The 20476-nt window shown below is 41.7% G+C and overlaps 1 protein-coding gene across 1 annotated transcript; it reads left to right on the top strand.

Annotated features, from left to right (window-relative positions):
* The first annotated feature begins 10807 nt into the window (after positions 1-10807).
* On the top strand, positions 10808-19817 carry LOC124460891. Its single transcript, XM_047012485.1, has 2 exons — positions 10808-11027; positions 18844-19817. Exon 2 carries the CDS (start codon positions 18878-18880, stop codon positions 19742-19744), a length of 867 nt encoding a protein of 288 aa, XP_046868441.1. The 5' UTR covers positions 10808-11027; positions 18844-18877; the 3' UTR covers positions 19745-19817.
* Positions 19818-20476: the final 659 nt, after the last annotated feature.

The following is a 20476-nucleotide window of genomic DNA, read 5'->3' as shown; positions in this document are numbered from 1 at the left end:
CTACTAACTGTAGTGCCTCATCGCAAACAATTATTTATCTCTAGGCTTGCTCCAGATACTTCTGAATCATCTGTGGCAGCTTGCATTGGTAATATATGCCCTGCTAAGGTTTTAATTCAAAAGTTAAAGTTTTCTAGGCCTCGCGAAATCTCCTCTTTTAAAATTACAGTACCAAATGAGTATTTCACAGCTATGGTTGACACTAATTTCTGGCCAGAGGGCCTAGTTGTACACGAGTTTGCGCCCAATAAGCGCTCCCGTCCGTTGCCTGTCCACCTTCCTAATTTATCTTCTGCTTCAAAAAACTAATAACGTCTAGTCTTTGCATTCATTAACAAAATGTAAGAGGACTTCTTACCAAGCTCTCGAACCTTTTCTTTGATAGCCAAGCCTTTTCGGCTGACATATTAGCTTTCTCTGAAACTTGGCCTAACTCCTCTGTTTTGTTCAAGTGTTGTGTCGATTGATCTGCCCTTAGGTGTTGAGTTATTTGCGTCGAAGTTACATGTTCTAACTTAAGCCTCTTGTTATCTCTTATCTCTTGTTCATATATTCCTCCAGCTTCTGATATCATGACCTATATGCACCATGCTGATGCTTTACGGACTATTTTTAGTCGTCTTAAAGATCGTGATTTTCTTATAGTTTTAGGTGATTTTAACTTGCCTAATATTTCTTGGCTTGTTGATGATAATCTATCTTTTTTAATTCCTTCATCTCAACATGTTTCTTGATAGCCTACTGGAATGTCCGCTATATCAGTTGAATTCTTTCCTTAACTCTTCTAAAATAATCCTTGATCTTGTTTTTGTCTCTGATCCCACTGTTAGTGCTATATCACAAACACAGCCCCTTGTGAAGCCTGAAGATCCTTATCACCCTACCATTGAAGTTACTATTTCTTACAATTCCGTTACTAATTCATTTAATAACATCGCAAATTGTCGTCGTAGATGTTTTCGTAAAACAAATTTCAATCTTCTTAATAGCCTTACTTTCTCTTTTGATTGGTCATTTCTATTTGAGTGCTGCGATATAGATCGTGCAGTGAAGTTTTTCTACTCTGCTCTTAATTCTCTAATTGATAAATGCATTCCTTATGTGAATGTCTCTACCGTCTCCAGCGCGCCAGTCTGGTTCACACGTAGGCTCTCTAATCTCCGTAACATTAAATCGAGATATTTTAAAAGATTTAAAAAAACTGGTTCGCGACTTGACTATGCCAATTATTGTATAGCCAAATCTCAACTTTGTCTTTTAAATACTCAATGCTGTAGCGTTGAATTCTATAAGAACCCCAAAAGATTTTACAACTTTGTTAATTCCAAAAGACGCTCTAATGTACTACCCTCCACCTTCAGACTTAATGACCAGACGGCAAATAATGATTCAGATATTGGAGATATGTTTGCTAAATTCTTTCAGTCGACTTATTCTACTACTGTTCGGAACCCACACCCTATCCCTTTTCAATCCCACATTTAAATTGTATGTTTTTTACTAGTATTACTGACTTTAGGCTTAAGGCTTTCGATACGGTTGATCATTCTATGCTTCTCGCGCAACTTAACATCATGGGTTTTTCCCCGAAACTATTGGCTTGGTTAAAGCCGTATCTTTTTGGCAGAACCTATTCGTTCGTCGATATCTAAAACAGTTCGAGTTACGTCAGGTGTACCCCAAGGCAATCATCTGGGCCCACTGTTTATAAATGATTTGCCTTTGGCCTTGGCTCATTCACGCGTGCTCATGTTTGCGGATGACGTCAAGATTTGTTATTCCTATAATGATCCTTCTTTCCAACAGTACTTGCAATCAGATCTCGATGCGTTCTGTGATTGGTGCCACGTTAATAAATTACATCTTAATGCCTCTAAGTGTTCTTTTATGACTTTCAGTCGTTTGTCTTCGTTCCTAGCTCATTACTCTAAGTCTATTAAGACTTAGGCGTTATGTTTGACCCAAAACTTTCATTTAATGTTTATATTTCTTCAATTGTCAATAGAGCATGCAGCCTTCTTGGCTTCATTAAACGTTGGGCCAAAGAATTTGATGATCCCTATGTAACAAAGGTTTTATACACTTCGTTAATTCGCCCTACTCTCGAATATTGCTCGCCAGTGTGGAACTCGCAATATGATGATCACCAGCGTAGTATTGAATCGGTACAGAAGCAATTCCTTAAGTTTGCGTTACGCGGTCTTAATTGGGACCCGAGTCTTCGCCTACCTTCTTGTTCTAGCAGACTTCTTCTTATTAATCTTCCTTCACTTTACAACCGTAGGCTCGTTTTTGTCATTCTCTTTCTCCATAAACTAGTCAACGGCGAAATCATTTCTACTAATTTACTAGATACGCTATATTTTTGTGTTCCCTCACGTCGGACCAGAAACTTTTTTCCTATTCACCTTAGTAAATGTCTGACTAACTACTCTCTTCACGTACCTTTTCGTGTTCTTTGCCAATCTTTTAACAACCCTTCTCACCTAATTTCTCCTCATATTTCTATCACTTCTCTTTGCGCTATTCTTTTTAATCATCTACAGCGAAACCAATGAAAATATTCTGGACTTGGATTGGCTGCAACTCATCCCTGACCACATTGGCTTTGAATCGGGGCATAGCTGGCACCTTGTGCAAATAAAACACCTCCACCGGGTCGGGGATGTTTAGTTGTATATATAGCTAAGCTATCTTTTTCAATTAATTACTATCTGTCTTTAGCTTAAGCTTTTTCGTCGACTGCTGTGTTAGTTGACGTAAATAAATAAATAATGACCCACTCCAATAATTCTAGAAAAAAGTTTCGCAGTAGAGTATATATATAAATATTAATTCAGACTATTTTATTGTGAACCGAATGGTACGATGAAAGAGAACAACTAACTGAACAAGAAAATTAGTGTGGCCAGACTAGAGGTAAATACAAATTATTATTATTCGATACGAAAATATTCCCAAATTATCAACAGAACTAAATTGAACTTATAAATTGTATTCTCAGAATTGAAAACTAAGTTATTATAAAATCTTAAAAACGTTTCGTAAATGGGGTTTTTATTCAATAGGCATATATGAAAAGTGCATGCCAAAAGCAAATATGTCAATAATTGGTTTTTCATTTTTTTTTATGTCTTTATTTTCAAATCAAAAAATTTTATGTGATCTGAAACGTTAGCTAAAATGTACTTCGGCAGCAAAGCTTTAAATTGTTTGAAAATGTTTTTCATTATTTAAAAATTTATTTCAATTTTGCCATGTGAATGGCACGAATTTCTCAGTGAAGGGCAGACAATATCTATTAAAAACTTATACGAACCATGTGAGTTTAACTGTGCAAATAGACATAAAATAGATGATGCTCTGTCAGAATCAAGTATTTTTTAGTACAAGGCAAGTTACATGTTGTGGAATTGGCCGTGGTTTTATTATTTATTTTGTATTTTATTTATTTATTTATTATTTTAGGCATCATTTAACAAAAAGATAAATTGACTTATATACTAGATTCAAGAACAGAATAGTATCTAGCTTAAATACAAATAAATGATATTTTCTGCGACATAATTCCGCCCCCTAGTGTTGAACCAAGTCTTCAGCACGATCCTTTATATCGCGGTATTCCACTCCTAATCTGCATAGGTTTCTCACTGGCAGGCGATAAGTGTTTTTTGTTGTTTTGTCATTGGGGCATAATCCTAAGCCGACATCTGGATCATCCGATTCGAGAATATACGTTTGTCTATTTACCAAATGCTCTGCTTCAAAAAGAGTTTGCAGCACTTCAGTGGCATTACTTTCGACGGATAGTACGGCCTCTAGTGTTCTTTTAAAGCTTCCAATTAGCCTTTCCCATCAGCCTCCAAATTTGGTTAGTTCTCTGGTATAAATTGCCATTCTATACCTTTTAGTGTTAGTTCACCGCGCGGTGCTTGCATATCTATTTCCTTTAGAGCTTCTGTTAATTCTCTTGAAACCGAGCTTACACGATCCACTTCCATTTGAAAAGCTCATACAAGATAAGGGCCCAAAAATTGAGCTTGAATAGTGTGCAGAGAGTCTAGAATGTTCTGAGCTAGAGTGCAGTCGTGCGAATAAGAGGAGGGAGAACGCGAAAAAAAAACCGCAAGTGCAAGCAATGCACGTGGAGTGACGTAACACTCCGGTACCCTCATGGATATTACATAAGTCCACGCCTCTTTTTTTCGAGTTCCAATTATAATTACTGAACATCCAAAATGAAAATAATACGCCACTGCCACTGTCTTGCCTCCGTTAAATGCAAGCCCGTACCCATTGTGTTAGCCACTATAAGGCTCTGGCCGTCTTCTGAGACGACCAAATAAATGTCGACCCGGTCCATGAACAGACCATAGGATAAATTGTTGGAGAGCGATTTGGCCATAAATGCGCACACATATCGTTGTGTGGAGCGTAGCCAGCCAGCCTAATTCTTAGGCGAACCCTTGTTGGAGTGGATGTTTCACCTTGGGACACGGGATAACCCCTCGCAACAAAGACTGGAGATTTCTGGTGGGAAGACGTTGCTACAGATTCGAATCCCAGCATTGATGACCCCAACCTCACTCCAAGCCCGTATTGGGCCCTCAAACAGCCTTTTTTTTCTTTAAGTATCGTACAAACATGTGTTCAAGTTTACAAACATAAAATTTATAATGAAATTTCCATATAGTAGGTTTTAAAAGTCATAACGTTGGGAACGAGCAGCAAGTTATATGTTGGTGCCACCCTTTTTAATAGCCTCTAGTGCTCCACCCATCATCAGGCCTGCTGACTGGATTGGACTCTACAAACTGTAAGTACGGCATAGCCGCATAAAAACTATCGGCGAAATATAACCGCTTGCCGTGACCGCAGAGTTTTCAAATTGAAATAATTGCCTAACGTAAAATTTGGTTTAGATCAAATTTATACTTATAAAACTACCCACACATTTTTGTACGATTACTCTCACCGAATTAGTTAGGAATTATACATATTTGAAATTATTGTTAATGCTTCTATTATACAAGTGGGATACGAAATCCGATGTTATCTTCTTATCTTAAAGGCATATGCCATTTTCTCCTTTGAACTGAATATATGTATAAAATGAAGAATTGCTAAGTTACTTTAATTGGGCACCTGACGTGAGAGATTTAACAGCCAAAATATGGGTAATTCTTAAGGTTTTACAAGGTTGGGTGGGTAAAGAGAAGGCAATGACATCTAGGTCCTTCGAATAACACCCATTACCTGTGCACAAAAATACCTATTTAGGTGTAGTCCTTTATTCCTTATCTCTGTCTTCATTTTACTTATGTAGCGTTTTGGGAGAGCACAAGAACCACCCCATTTTTCCTGAGCTCAGCCGAGCCACTTGTTAGAAAGACAGAGAGTGCACTCCGATACCCGCGTGTTCGTTACATAATAAATGGCGTCCAACGTGGGGCATGAAGAAGCAAGGAATTTTTTTGCCCTACGTGTCCTTAAACCACTCCTTTACTTCCTACAACAACTTCTTCCTTGCTATATGATGGTAATATATATCACTTTGGAGAGGCCAACGTATGAGTATCAGATTATAGCTGGACCAAGTGAAATTTTATACCCTTTCAATAATGTTTTCTTAATTTTTAACAAATCATTTTAAATAAATAGAACATACAAGGTATAGAAAATTATATAGCTTAGGAATATGTGTCTGGCTACAGTTCGAATACCTACCAGGCCATACAGTTTCCTAGATCTCAAATAAAATTGTTGTAGTGAGGTGAAATTGAGAACTGTTCTTGTTGGAATCGTTACTGGCAAGTCCCTCTTTCAACGAATTACACATTCAAATACAGCTTATGCAAATAAAGTGCAGTGGTGGGTGTATTAACGCTGTTGAACTCTTATTAAAGGAGAAGTCCCAAAATTTGTAAGGAAATTATTTTTGATATTTAGAATTTGAATCCATAATTCGTGTTTACGAAATAGAATCGTCAAATTATCGTTAGTTGTCTTGTATCTTTCGTGATTACGAAAAATTTATATTTACCCTTAGTTTTATTGCTTTACAAATTATGGCCGTTAGACGAAGCCCAGAAAACTTGGCTTCTGCTATGCCAAGTGAAAATGCACTCATATGCGTAATTTGCAATGATACCAGTGGACAGACAGATATTGTAGAGACCCCATGCCGGCACACGTTTCATAAACATTGTCTTAAGATTTGGCTCGATACCAATGAATCTCTTGGAGCAGACAATTCTGCCGTCTCAGGAGCAATACCAAAATACCCAATACAAGAGCACATACTCGTGCAAACCCAAATCAGAATCCAAGAACTGTAGGACTACCTCAATGTGAACAACCACGAAATTTAATTACAAACCAGCCACAAGTAGTGTCAGAAGAACGCGTTCAACAACTTATTTCGAACTCATTAGAAACTTATCGAGTTAATGTGGCATCAGTAATTACCGAGGAAATTCGTATCGCCATGAGAAATTTAAGCATCACGGGAGTTCATTTATGATGAATCCACTGATGAACCTCAACTAGAGTGGGACTTTTCACTACCCTCAGTTGCTCCTCGAAGAAGTCTCGAAAATTGTGTTAGAACTCGACCATTTAATATTCGGAGTAATCCAAATGCAATTGACCAAGAGATAGTGCCAGAACGACCCGATCGAGTATCTAGTGTAATTTTTAACTGGCATATACGATACACGAGGTCCTCCAAAGATGTAACAGTAGAAGATTTCATTTATCGATTAAATTGTTTAACAACTCAAAGTTTGAATGGGGACTTTAACTTGAACGGAAACGCAAAACAATTTAAGTCCTGACTTATTTCATGAAATTTTACATGTAGAGACCCCAAACCTAGCTGCCTTGCGTAGGGAATGTCATAAGCAAGAAGAGTTTTTCGGTAGCTTTCGGTCAAGACAATGCGTTGTTGCATGATGAACCAGTAGTTGAACAGCTAGATGACGAAACAGATGACCCTATTGATGTATGCGCATTGCGTGCACCATTGAAAATAAAATGCTGGAATTGATAAACCAAGTTTTCTAGGCTTCTTCTAACGGCCATAATTTGTAAAACAATAAAACTAAAGGTAAATATAAAAGACATTGAGAACGAAGAAGATGTATATAAAGAAATTGAACGATTCCATAAATATGAAACGAACATGAAACACACATTTTACAAACTTAACATTTTTATTGCCTTCGAAAATTTCGATAATTTTGTTTTGAAATTTATTATATAGATTATCATTGTATTCGCTATATATTCCAACTTTTCTTTTAATAATATGATTCTTCAAAATTTGCATCATTTTATTTTCAAAATCATTTAAATTCAAATAAATTTTCATGTTTCTATTCTAAATTTCATACTTCGTCTTCAGCCTGTGTGTGTTGTGTGCTTATCTCATCGACATTATTTTCTAAGGAGGTACAAGATTCAGCTATATATACCGCACAATTTTCATCGTTGCCTATTCGACGCCCTTGTGTTTTATTTCCATAATTCGCCAAATTAAACAGTTTAAACAGTTTTTTCTTTTTCGTGATTAGTGTTTGGTGCATTTTATTTTTAGAGCGAAGCTCTCTTAGGCGCGTCGCGGTAGGAAATTTTTTTTAAAAATCGTCAACGTCAGATCTGCAGCGCGTCAGATTTTTTTCTTGTAGCGCAATAAAACGATAATTTATCCATTAACTTCTACATGCCAATGTAGTTCTGTTTTTATTTTTCTCTCTCGTCATTGCTTCTGCAGTTTCTCCCCTCATCGCCCCATCATACCATCAGTGCTAGTGGCTTTGTTGTTCTCTCTGCTTTGTGCTTGTGCTCAGCTTCTCTCCCGTGTAATCACTTTTGTAAGGCCTCTCAAAGCTCGACTTATAACTGTTCTTGCACTCTCTTTTGTGCTGTGCACTCTAGCTGTCTTTTTGTTTTATTTGTAATTATTGATTTTTTATCGATAATTATCTTTGTGCTGTGTATTTAAATTTATTATATATTTAATTTTATATATTCCTATATATATAAATTTACTTATTTTTTTTTGCCTTGTGTTTCTTTTGGCTTTATAATAACTTGTTGTATACCTACTTGCAAGCATTCTGATCGTTTTGATGATCAGTATAGAGCAATATCTTGCTTTGCGATAATCTTATTCACTTTAAATGTGCTGCCCTCAATGGCCGCGACTACGACAAATTTTCTGGTTTGTCTGTGTCTAAGCCTGAGCTTGGCTTAATGCGCTGGACTTGCCCATCTTGTGCCAGCCAGCAGCTTGATTTCAGCCGTATGTATAGGGTTCTTCGTTTAAAGTTTCTTTCTTTAAACAAACTGGCAAAACAGCTGTCTAACGAGTGTGACTCTAGCGTACATTTATTGTCGCAATTCAAGTTTGTTCCTCCTTCTGAGAAGTCGACCAAGAAATGTACCCTTGAGTTGCCTCGTAAGCAGTCGCCAGCACTCTCTATTATATCGTCTCCCATTTTACTTTCGCCTACACCATCCTCTTGTCCCTCTTTATGCTCTTCTTTTCAGATTGAAGTACCCATTACAAGCCCTGGTGTACCTCAATCTATCCCTCACGGGAACTCTGATCAATTACAGGATCATGCTGACTCTCAATCACTTGCGGATCCCAATGCTCCCCCGCCTCTACTAACTGTAGTGCCTCATCGCAAACAATTATTTATCTCTAGGCTTGCTCCAGATACTTCTGAATCATCTGTGGCAGCTTGCATTGGTAATATATGCCCTGCTAAGGTTTTAATTCAAAAGTTAAAGTTTTCTAGGCCTCGCGAAATCTCCTCTTTTAAAATTACAGTACCAAATGAGTATTTCTCAGCTATGGTTGACACTAATTTCTGGCCAGAGGGCCTAGTTGTACACGAGTTTGCGCCCAATAAGCGCTCCCGTCCGTTGCCTGTCCACCTTCCTAATTTATCTTCTGCTTCAAAAAACTAATAACGTCTAGTCTTTGCATTCATTAACAAAATGTAAGAGGACTTCTTACCAAGCTCTCGAACCTTTTCTTTGATAGCCAAGCCTTTTCGGCTGACATATTAGCTTTCTCTGAAACTTGGCCTAACTCCTCTGTTTTGTTCAAGTGTTGTGTCGATTGATCTGCCCTTAGGTGTTGAGTTTATTTGCGTCGAAGTTACATGTTCTAACTTAAGCCTCTTGTTATCTCTTATCTCTTGTTCATATATTCCTCCAGCTTCTGATATCATGACCTATATGCACCATGCTGATGCTTTACGGACTATTTTTAGTCGTCTTAAAGATCGTGATTTTCTTATAGTTTTAGGTGATTTTAACTTGCCTAATATTTCTTGGCTTGTTGATGATAATCTATCTTTTTTAATTCCTTCATCTCAACATGTTTCTTGATAGCCTACTTGAATGTCCGCTATATCAGTTGAATTCTTTCCTTAACTCTTCTAAAAGAATCCTTGATCTTGTTTTTGTCTCTGATCCCACTGTTAGTGCTATATCACCAACACCGCCGCTAGTGAAATCTGAAGATCCTTATTATCCTACCATTGATGTTACTATTTCTTACACTTCAGCTACTAATTCATTTAATAACATCTCAAATTCTCGTCGTAGATGTTTTCGTAAAACAAATTTAAATCTTCTTAACAGCCCTTTTTTCTCTTTTGATTGGTCATTTCTATTTGAGTGCTGCGATATAGATTGTGCAGTGAAGTTTTTCTACTCTGCTCTTAATTCTCTAATTGATAAATGCGTTCCTTATGTGAATGTCTCTACCGCCTCTAGCGCGCCAGTCTGGTTCACACGTAGGCTCTCTAATCTCCGTAACATTAAATCGAGATATTTTAAAAGATTTAAAAAAACTGGTTCACGACTTGACTATGCAAATTACTGTATAGCCAAATCTCAATTTTGTCTTTTAAACACTCAATGCTACAATAATTATATCGTTCGCTGTAAGGTTGAATTTTATAAGAACCCAAAAGAAACTAAGAAGAAGAAACTAACTTCGGCAAATCCTAAGCTGTTTGAAAAAATTATTACGGCTTTCCTTCAACACCTATCCAGATCCACTATTTCTCCTTGTCAGCATGGCTTCATGAAAGGTCGTTCGTCGCTTACTAACCTTTTAGAATTGACTACCCTTGTACACCATGGCTTCCGTAAAAAGTGTCAAACTGATGTTATTTATACTGACTTTAGGCTTAAGGCTTTCGATACGGTTGATCATTCTATGCTTCTCGCGCAACTTAACGTCATGGGTTTTTCCCCGAAACTATTGGCTTGGTTAAAGCCGTATCTTATTGGCAGAACCTATTCGTTCGTCGATATCTAAAACAGTTCGAGTTACGTCAGGTGTACCCCAAGGCAATCATCTGGGCCCACTGTTTATAAATGATTTGCCTTTGGCCTTGGCTCATTCACGCGTGCTCATGTTTGCGGATGACGTCAAGATTTGTTATTCCTATAATGATCCTTCTTTCCAACAGTACTTGCAATCAGATCTCGATGCGTTCTGTGATTGGTGCCACGTTAATAAATTACATCTTAATGCCTCTAAGTGTTCTTTTATGACTTTCAGTCGTTTGTCTTCGTTCCTAGCTCATTACTCTAAGTCTATTAAGACTTAGGCGTTATGTTTGACCCTGTTTATGCCCAACCGGGCAACACAAGGGTTAAAGGAGGCGGAAGCTTTCACCTCGCGCCGCTCTCCCGATGGTGCCCATCGCTCTCCCCACGAAAGAACTCCCCACACTTCGCTCCAAGCGGGGCTTGGTGCCCTGCTCTTAATTAAGCTAGTTTTAGTGTCAAACTTACAAGTGAATAAAAAAGAACATTGAAGTGAGATTGCTGCAGTGCCCAATTTCTTGAAGGAAGACATTTTAAGGAAAAAATTCATTTAGCTGCCTACTTAGGAAATTCAACCCCCCTACGAATACATTTGGTCCTTCGAGCCGGATACTAAGATCCTCTCGAACCACTAGCATCGGTGGAATTTCATCCATATTTCAAGCTAAGTAATTTTTTTGCAAATTATAGGTATATGAGTACATGTACATGCCTCCAGCATCCGTACCCATACTCACATACATATAATTGTTGCCATTGATTCTCCTAATCCAAGTAAAAATTACTTTCGCGCAAATTTTTCCTCCTCAAAGGAGAGAAAATTTTGGTCCCCAAATTTTCATACATATATATGTGTCCAGTACATAAGGCGCCATATTGGTTCGCCCACTTCAAGTTTTTTCCTCGCACTTTGGCATATATAGGCCAAGTATATAAGGCGCCATATTTTATTTGCCTATTTCCAATATATATTTTTTCGCAATTTCAAAAAAATATTAACACATATGTATGTATGCAGTGAATCAAACCTACGAAAAAAGTGATCTCCTACATATAAGATATATATGTATATGCAAGCAGAGTGTGTGAATGTGACAAAAATTACAAACATATCCAGTGCTACATTAAATCCAAAAATAAAGGTTTTGTGCAAATACAGTCCACTCCTGGGAAAAGTGTGCGCGCAGTGAAAGGTGGTTTTCAACGAAGAGAAGAAAATTTTCAATACAAATAATAAAGATTTTTAAAAAAAAAAAAAACGAAAGTGAACCACCCTCTCACATATAAAAGCCACACTTAGACATTTCTGGTGACCAGACACCCTATAAAGTTGGGGGCATATCGGTTAGACACAGCAAAAGAAATCATATTAAAAAAAAAAAAAAAAAAACATTAATTTATATAAAGAAATCCGATCCATTCACACCTCTGCATATCGCCATTCCATATTTTCATATTTAAAAAAAAGAAAAAAGAGAAAAAGAAATTTTTAAATACATATATATATACTCCAACATTTTACATATCCATACACATACATATATATACATATTTTTCCATACATAAAATTTACATATATATATACATATCCATACACATACATATATATACATATTTTTCCATACATAAAATTTTACATATATATATTCATATCCATATACATATACATATTTTTTCCATACATAAAATTTTACATATTGATTCCCATATACATATCCATACATACATACATTCCACAAAATTTCTAATTTTTTCGCACACAAATATATTTTCCACCACCGCGAACAAATCCCGCTATCCCTTGCAGCCTATATACATACATACATACGAGCATACATAAGTACCGCTTAACTGCAGTATACCAGCACAGCTGCAAGCTCATGTGCCAAAGACCGGCACAAAGCAAACGACCAAAAGTAGCTGTGCTGTATACCCTAGGTTGGCAGGCACTTTGTGGGGTATATAGGTTGAAGGGTCACGTTGAGGAAAAAATCGAATAATATTTAATTGGTAAAAATTTGTGTTCCGCGTTTTTGTTTATTCTATTCCCACGCGTTCCAAGTCGTATTTTTTGGAGTTATATTTCAATTCCAAAATATTCCCACGTGTTCCAAGTCGTATTTTTGGAGTTATATTTCAATTCCAAAGTATTCCCACGTATTCCAAGTCGTATTTTTGGAGTTATATTTCAATTCCAAAATATTCCCACGTGCTCCAAGTCGTATTTTTGGAGTTACATTTCAAGTCCAAAATATTCCCACGTATTCCAAGTCGTATTTTTGGAGTTACATTTCAAGTCCAAAATATTCCCACGTGTTCCAAGTCGTATTTTTTGGAGTTATATTTCAATTCCAAAGTATTCCCACGTGTTCCAAGTCGTATCTTTGGAGTTAGATTCCAATTCCAAAGTGTTTCCAAGCGTTTCAAGTCGTATCTTTGGTTCTATTGCAATTCCAAAGTATTCCCACACGTTCCAAGTCGCATCTTTGGAGTTATATTGCAATTCCAAAGTATTCCCACACGTTCCAAGTCGTATCTTTGGAGTTAGATTCCAATTACAAGGTGTTTCCAAGCGTTTCAAGTCTTATCTTTGGTTCGATTTCAATTCCAAAGTGTTTCCACCCGCTCCAAGTCGCATCTTTGTAGTTATATTTGAATTCCAAGGTGTTCCAAGCCGTTCCTAGGGTTTTTTGGCAGTGTTCCAAGTCATTCCAAACGTACCAGCTCGTTTTCTGGTTTTTTTTCAATCTATTTCAAGGCGTTTCAAAGCCGTTCTTCAAGTGGTTTGGTAGTGTTCCAGTTTTTCCCAAACGTTCCAGTTCGTCTTTTTGGCTAATTTTCAAGCCGTGCCAAGCCAGCTCACCACTTTATAACCGCCACTCTCTGGGGTTATGAGCACGAGCCCGTCAAAAGACGAGAAAGCAGCTGAGAACACTGCAGCCCCGAGCAAATCCTCAATTGCTGCTCCAGGTCAGCGCCAGAGGAGTACCAGCCCTACTACTCCTCCTTCCCGAGCATTTCAGACCCTCTCTAGTCCACTAACTCTCAAGTCCGCACCATCGAGCACGACCTTTCAGCAAGCCACGTCAGAGCCACGACGAGCAAGCCAAAAAGAGGTCAAATCATTGGTACCACTTCCACAGATTTTGGTAACCGCCCCAAGAGTCACTCGGTCCGAGACCAAAAGGGTTTTAGCTGCTTCCACCATGGCTTTGAAGAAGTTTGGTTCCATTTGCGATAAACTAAGTCAGTTTGAAGTCGACAACCACGTCACGTCACTGTCCGAGGTCAGCGTATTTACGCTCCAAGTCCGTCGTGATCGAGTTCAAGCGTTGTGGGAGAAGGTCGAGCAGGAATATGAGAAATGCGAGGCACTCATAGATGGTAAAGACGATAACTCTGAAGATTTAGCCATCCAAGCTAAATATGACAAATGCTATCAAGTTTACGAGCGATGCACGGCTCGATTAAACGAGCTTATCCATGAAAGGTCTGCTCCGACTCCTCCGAACCGTCATGCGCCTACCTCTGCACCAGCAGAACGAGGCTGTCGATTGCCACCCATTGACACAGAAGTCTTTACGGGAGATTATTTAAAATGGCCCACGTTCCGTGACTTGTTTACAGCCATCTACATAAGCGATTCGCGAATTTCCCCTGTTGAAAAGCTGTACCATCTCCTAGCGAAAACGAGGGGTGAAGCCAACCTCATTGTAGCAAAATTCCCGCTTACAAATGATGGTTTTGAAACGGCATGGAATGCACTTAAACAGCGTTTCGAAAATAAGCGACTTATCGTGAACAGCCAATTCCGAGCACTTCTTGACCTGCCTCAAATTTCCCATGAGTCCGGAAAAGCATTACAGGATCATCAGAATGCTCTGCAGGCATCCATTCGCGCTTTTGAGCACTGTGGCCTGCCAGTAACCACTTGGGGAGGCATGTTCGTATTTTTCTGTTCCATCAAATTGCCAAAGAATACCCTTTCATTATGGGAGCAATCTCTGGGAGACAAGACTGCCATTCCAGAGTGGCAAATGATGGACGATTTCCTCACTGAGCGGTTCCGTACGCTCGAAGCGGTGGAAAATACAACTGCAATGGCTATTTCGGTTCCCACATCGAAACCTCCACGAAATCCGATTCCAGCCACCCGAAAGGCTAATACATTTGAAGCCAAGGTGACCACCAAACCAAAATCCTGTGATCTCTGTATGAAGGAGAATCACCCGGTGCGTCGATGTCCCCGCTTCCTTCAGATGACGGTGCCAGAGAGGGTGGCATACATAAAGAAAAAGTCCCTTTGTCTGAACTGTTTCGCAAGAGGACATCAAGTAAAAGATTGTCCGAGTCAGCACAATTGCTTCACGTGCAAGGGGCGTCACAATACGCTCTTGCACAAGGACGCCCGACCGGAGAATAATCCAACGTCGGTCCCAGCTCAGCCCAGTTCGCACAATATTGTCCGGACTTACTTTACCTCTGAGGCAAGGTCCTCACGAGATAAGTTGCTAGGTACAGCGATCGTGGACTTTTGGCACAAGGGCACTACTTATGCTTCACGGGCGCTATTAGACCCGGCTTCTGAAGCCAATTTCATATCCGAAAGAATGTTCCGACTCATGAAGTTACCATTCCAAACTGTCAGGGCCGAAGTGACAGGCATTAACGGAAAGGTCAATAGAACCTTGAAGGTCTGTCACATAAGCATTCGGTCATCGCATGGACCTCCAGTCCAGATCGAGATAGAAGCGTTTGTCTTGTCCCAAGTTGCTGATGATTTGCCGTCATGTACGATAGCCCAAGCCACACTGGAAGGAATGCCCAATATTCCTCTAGCCGACCCCTCCTTCAGATTAAAGGCAAAGATCGATCTACTCCTTGGCATTGATGTAATACCAGCGGTGACTCTTTCCGGCATCCAGACCGAAGTGTGCGGATCTTTAATGGCTCAAGAGACGAGATTCGGTTGGGTCATTTCAGGCCCGTTGCAAGGGGTCCCCGTCAGTTCATGTGCCGCGTTCACCACGAGGGTCGCAGTTAGCAGAGAGGAGGGACTTGAAACTCTTCTCACAAGGTTTTGGGAGGTGGAGGATCTACCGGGCAAACCGGTAGAAGATTCTGACTCTGTTTGCGAGGTCAATTTCCAGAAGACCACAAGAAGAGATGTTGCGGGGAGATATACGGTCTCACTTCCGTTTCGAGATCCAACCAACATCAACCTTGGTCATTCCAGACCAGGGGCATTGGCTCAGTTCCTAAAAAACGAAAGCCGACTCCTTAAAAATATTCCGGCAAAAACTGAGTATGACGCCGTCATCCAAGAATATTTGGACTTGGGCCACATGCGTCAGGTTCCATTTGACGGCACTAATAACAATTTTTATTTGCCACACCATGCGGTTTTCAAGCCCGACAGCACCACAACAAAGGTACGGGTAGTTTTTAACGCCTCTAGCAAGTCCACCAACGGAGTAAGTCTCAACGACATACTTTACCCTGGTCCGGTACTTCAGTCCGATCTCACTACTCAGATTCTCAAGTGGCGTTTTTTCCGAGTAGTTTTCAATGCCGACATCACAAAAATGTACCGCCAAATTATGGTCGATCCAATCCACACGCCATTTCAGAGGATCCTGTTCCGAAATAAAGAGGGGCAACTTGGTGATTACGAGCTGAATACCGTCACGTTTGGCATTAACTGTGCTCCGTTCTTAGCCATCCGAGTACTTCAGCAACTCGCAAGTGATGTACAATCCAAATTTCCTTTGGCTAGCGATATTATCAAGTCCTATATGTATGTCGATGATGTCCTGGCAGGGGCTCATAATGAAACAACGGCAATCGCAATGGTCAATGAACTTCAAGACGCTCTTGGTTCAGCTGGCTTTCCCTTGCGCAAGTGGACATCGAATGTGAAGAGCGTGCTCAGTTGTATTCCAAAGAGTCATTTACTGAATGCTGATTTCCTCGACATCGAAGAGGCCAGCACAGCGAAAACACTGGGAATCCGATGGAAAGCGACTACGGATGAGTTTTATTTTGTCATCTCACCCCAAGATGTCAAGTCAGCTTATACTAAGCGAGAAGTCCTCGGGCAGATCGCCAAGCTATTCGATCCCGCTGGCTGGCTGGCTCCCTTTGTGATTCAAGCCAAGGTGTTTATGCAAGAGCTCTGGTTACAAGAGCTAGGGTGGGATGATCAATTGCCCAGTGAACTCCATCACAGGTGGCAGGATTTTACAAAGAGCTACTCCTTCCTTGACCAGATCCGAATTCCACGATGGGTTCTTCATGACCCAAATTCCGACATCCAATTCCATTGTTTTTGCGATGCGTCACAGCGGGCTTATGGTGCCGCAATTTACGTGCGCGTTAGCAATGACCAAGGCATATCATGCTGCCTTCTTGCAGCGAAATCTAGAGTCGCCCCGGTTAAAACGGTTTCATTGCCCCGCCTTGAATTATGCGGAGCTACACTTTTAGCGGAACTGGCAGCTGCAGTTCTTCCGCAACTTCCAGTTGATAATGCGGAGGCTTTTTATTGGTCAGATTCCACCGTCGTACTGTCGTGGTTAAATAAGCCACCCTGCACATGGACAACGTTTGTCGCAAATCGGGTAGCAAAGATTGTGACGGCAACAAATGACGCCCCATGGAATCACGTTCGTTCAGAGGACAACCCAGCAGATCTCCCTAGCCGCGGCCTGAGTGCGCAGGAATTGGTACACAAGGATTTGTGGTGGCACGGCCCACCATGGCTACGGGAACCACAAGAGTCCTGGCAGCGAGCGACACCACTCCCACTAGACACTGCCTTGGAGAAGCGGGTAGTGAAGGTCCACGTCGCGATCGCTAAGCCAGCCAACGAGATATTATCTCGTTTTTCCAATCTGGCACGTGCCTTACGAGTGATAGCATATGTGATCCGTTTCGGCAGAAGGTGTCGTAAACTGCCAAACGATTACTCCGGGGAGGTGACCTCTAGCGAGATCAATCAAGTACTCCAGGCGTTGATCCGAGTCACTCAGCGTGATTACTTTCCGACGGAACATCGGTGTCTACAGCAGAAGAAATCTCTGCCCACGTCTAGCACCATTCTCAATTTGAATCCTTTCATTGACGCATCAGGTGTGATCCGAGCATGTGGGCGCGTGCAACAAGCAGCGGCCCTTAGTTACGATGAGCGTAACCCCATTCTGTTGCCAGTAGTAAGACCGTTGTCCCGGCTGTTGGTGCTTTTCACGCATCAGATCTCTCTCCATGGGGGCAGCCAACTGGTAGTCCGTCTCATCCGACAGAGATACTGGATTCCAAGACTGCGGAATCTAGTAAAATCGGTGGTCAATTCATGCAAAGTCTGTGTGATTTATAAAAGAAGGCTGCAATCACAGCTAATGGGCACCCTTCCGGCCCAGCGAACTACTTTCGCACGTCCTTTCACGACCACCGGTATAGATTTTGCAGGTCCTTTCGACATCAAGAGTTTCACCGGCCGCGCTTGCCGCATATCAAAGGGATATGTGTGTGTCTTTGTTTGCTTTTCCACCAAAGCCATTCACCTTGAGGCAACTTCGGATTTGAGTACCGAAGCATTTCTGGCAGCATTCGCTCGCTTTGTATCGAGGCGAGGGTGTCCCCAGCAAGTGCAGTCCGACAACGGGAAAAACTTCGTAGGTGCATCCAGAGTGCTTGAAAAAGATTTCCTAAATGCTACCCAGCAGAAAATATTATCCCACTACAGCCATCAGAATCTGTCCTGGCATTTCATCCCTCCCGGGGCACCACACATGGGAGGGTTGTGGGAGGCTGGAGTTAAGAGTTTTAAAACTCTGTTCTACAAGGCCACTTCCAACCAAAGGTATACTTTTGAAGAGTTCTCTACGCTGCTGGCTAAGGTAGAGGCGTGTTTGAACTCGCGGCCGATTTCTCCTATGTCTGAAGACCCCACCGACTCTTTAGCTTTGACCCCAGGCCATTTCCTAGTTGGCGGTCCATTGCTATCCGTGACGGAACCTGAAATCAAGGATCAGGTACCGTCTATCATTAACCGGTGGCAGCGTCTGAAGGCCGTGAGTCAGCATTTCTGCACCCGATGGAAAGACGAGTATCTGAAGGAGCTACATAAGCGCAATAAGTGGCGATTCCCTTCTAAAAATCTTGAAGTGGGCGATCTGGTGGTACTCAAAGACGACAATCTTCCATTTAATGAATGGCGTCTCGGGCGAATCCACCAGACACACCCTGGCAGTGACGGCAATGTCCGCGTCGTCGAACTGCTTACCGCTCGCGGTATTGTGAAGCGTCCCGTCGCAAAGTTGATCTTTCTTCCTCCAGAAGAAAGAATTCAAACCCATTACGTAAAACTACAGTAGCGTCCAGCACTTGGTCCTTCCTCCCAAGGAAGAAGGGCCGAGCTGCCAGTAGTAATATGTGTTTTATCGTCCTACATTAATCCGCTTTCTTCATTATTTGTCCCGGCAGCTTCCTGATATTCGTCAACCTAGATCCCGTTTCCATGGCTCCGAGACCGCGTTCAGTACAGGCATCGAAAGAGGAGCGCAGATGTTCGCGAGGAACTGAGTCCTTCCGTTGCCGAGTCTGTCGCGGAATCCATCCTCTGAAGCGATGCCGTCGCTTCCTGCGGCTGAACGTGGAGAAGAGGATGAGGGCAGTGCTGGCGAATAAGTACTGCGCCAATTGCCTGGCCCACCAACATTCCGGAGGAAGCTGCTTAAGCGGTGATAAGTGCCGAATCTGTGAGGAGGATCACCACACGCTGCTTCACTTCCATGAACAGCCACGTCGACGCACTCCAAGCTCCGTCGTACGCCGAGTCACCCCCGAGTCCTCCAGACGAAGGGTCGCGCCAACGCCAGCCTCCGATCCGAAACTGACCTTGACCACACTGCTGCAGCACCGCAATCCGCATCTGATGCCCACGGCGATGGTGCGCATTGAGACGGAGGGAAAAACCTTCGACGTGAAGGCCCTGGTGGACCCTTGTTCTGCGGTATCGTCGATGGCGACGTCATTGGCCACGGCCTTCAAGTTGACAGCCGTCAATATAGGGGCAGAGAAAGCGGTGGCAGCAGTGATCCGGTCCCCAATCAGTGAAGGATGGCGATTGGAGGCGATCCTGAAGGTGGTCGATGGCTTGTGCTGCCGCACTCCAAGCGCTCCGGTGGACCCACAGATCGCCAAAAAGTTTGAGGGCATCGTCCTGGCGGATGAGACGTTCTACCGACCGTCGTCAGTGTCTCTGGTCCTGGGCGCGGATGTGATCACGGAGGTCATGCTAGAAGGGAGTCTACCTGGGGTTGGCGGGCGGCCGATTGCGATGCGCACAGTTTTTGGCTGGACCCTGTCCGGAGCGTGCCATTAAACTGCCTGGGTCTTGCACTCCTGCAAGGGGGGGAGCATGTTTATGCCCAACCGGGCAACACAAGGGTTAAAGGAGGCGGAAGCTTTCACCTCGCGCCGCTCTCCCGATGGTGCCCATCGCTCTCCCCACGAAAGAACTCCCCACACTTCGCTCCAAGCGGGGCTTGGTGCCCTGCTCTTAATTAAGCTAGTTTTAGTGTCAAACTTACAAGTGAATAAAAAAGAACATTGAAGTGAGATTGCTGCAGTGCCCAATTTCTTGAAGGAAGACATTTTAAGGAAAAAATTCATTTAGCTGCCTACTTAGGAAATTCAACCCCCCTACGAATACAGACCCAAAACTTTCATTTAATGTTTATATTTCTTCAATTGTCAATAGAGCATGCAGCCTTCTTGGCTTCATTAAGCGTTGGGCCAAAGAATTTGATGATCCCTATGTAACAAAGGTTTTATACACTTCGTTAGTTCGCCCTACTCGCGAATATTGCTCGCCAGTGTGGAATCCGCAATATGATGATCACCAGCGTAGTATTGAATCGGTACAGAAGCAATTCCTTAAGTTTGCGTTACGCGGTCTTAATTGGGACCCGAGTCTTCGCCTACCTTCTTGTTCTAGCAGACTTCTTCTTATTAATCTTCCTTCACTTTACAACCGTAGCTTGTCATCTATGACGTCTTCCTTCGTTCCCGGTCCTGATAATATACCTAGTTGCATCCTTAAAATGTGTTCGAT

This window comes from Drosophila willistoni, unplaced genomic scaffold (genome assembly GCF_018902025.1).
Source record: "Drosophila willistoni isolate 14030-0811.24 unplaced genomic scaffold, UCI_dwil_1.1 Seg15.1, whole genome shotgun sequence".
In the NCBI taxonomy this organism is placed as follows: Eukaryota; Metazoa; Arthropoda; class Insecta; order Diptera; family Drosophilidae; genus Drosophila; species Drosophila willistoni.
This window is presented reverse-complemented; position numbering and strand designations above follow the sequence as displayed.

Bases quoted from the DNA above. Each gene is read 5' to 3' on its own strand.
- LOC124460891 (XM_047012485.1), top strand. From the start codon at position 18,878: ATGGCTCCGAGACCGCGTTCAGTACAGGCATCGAAAGAGGAGCGCAGA.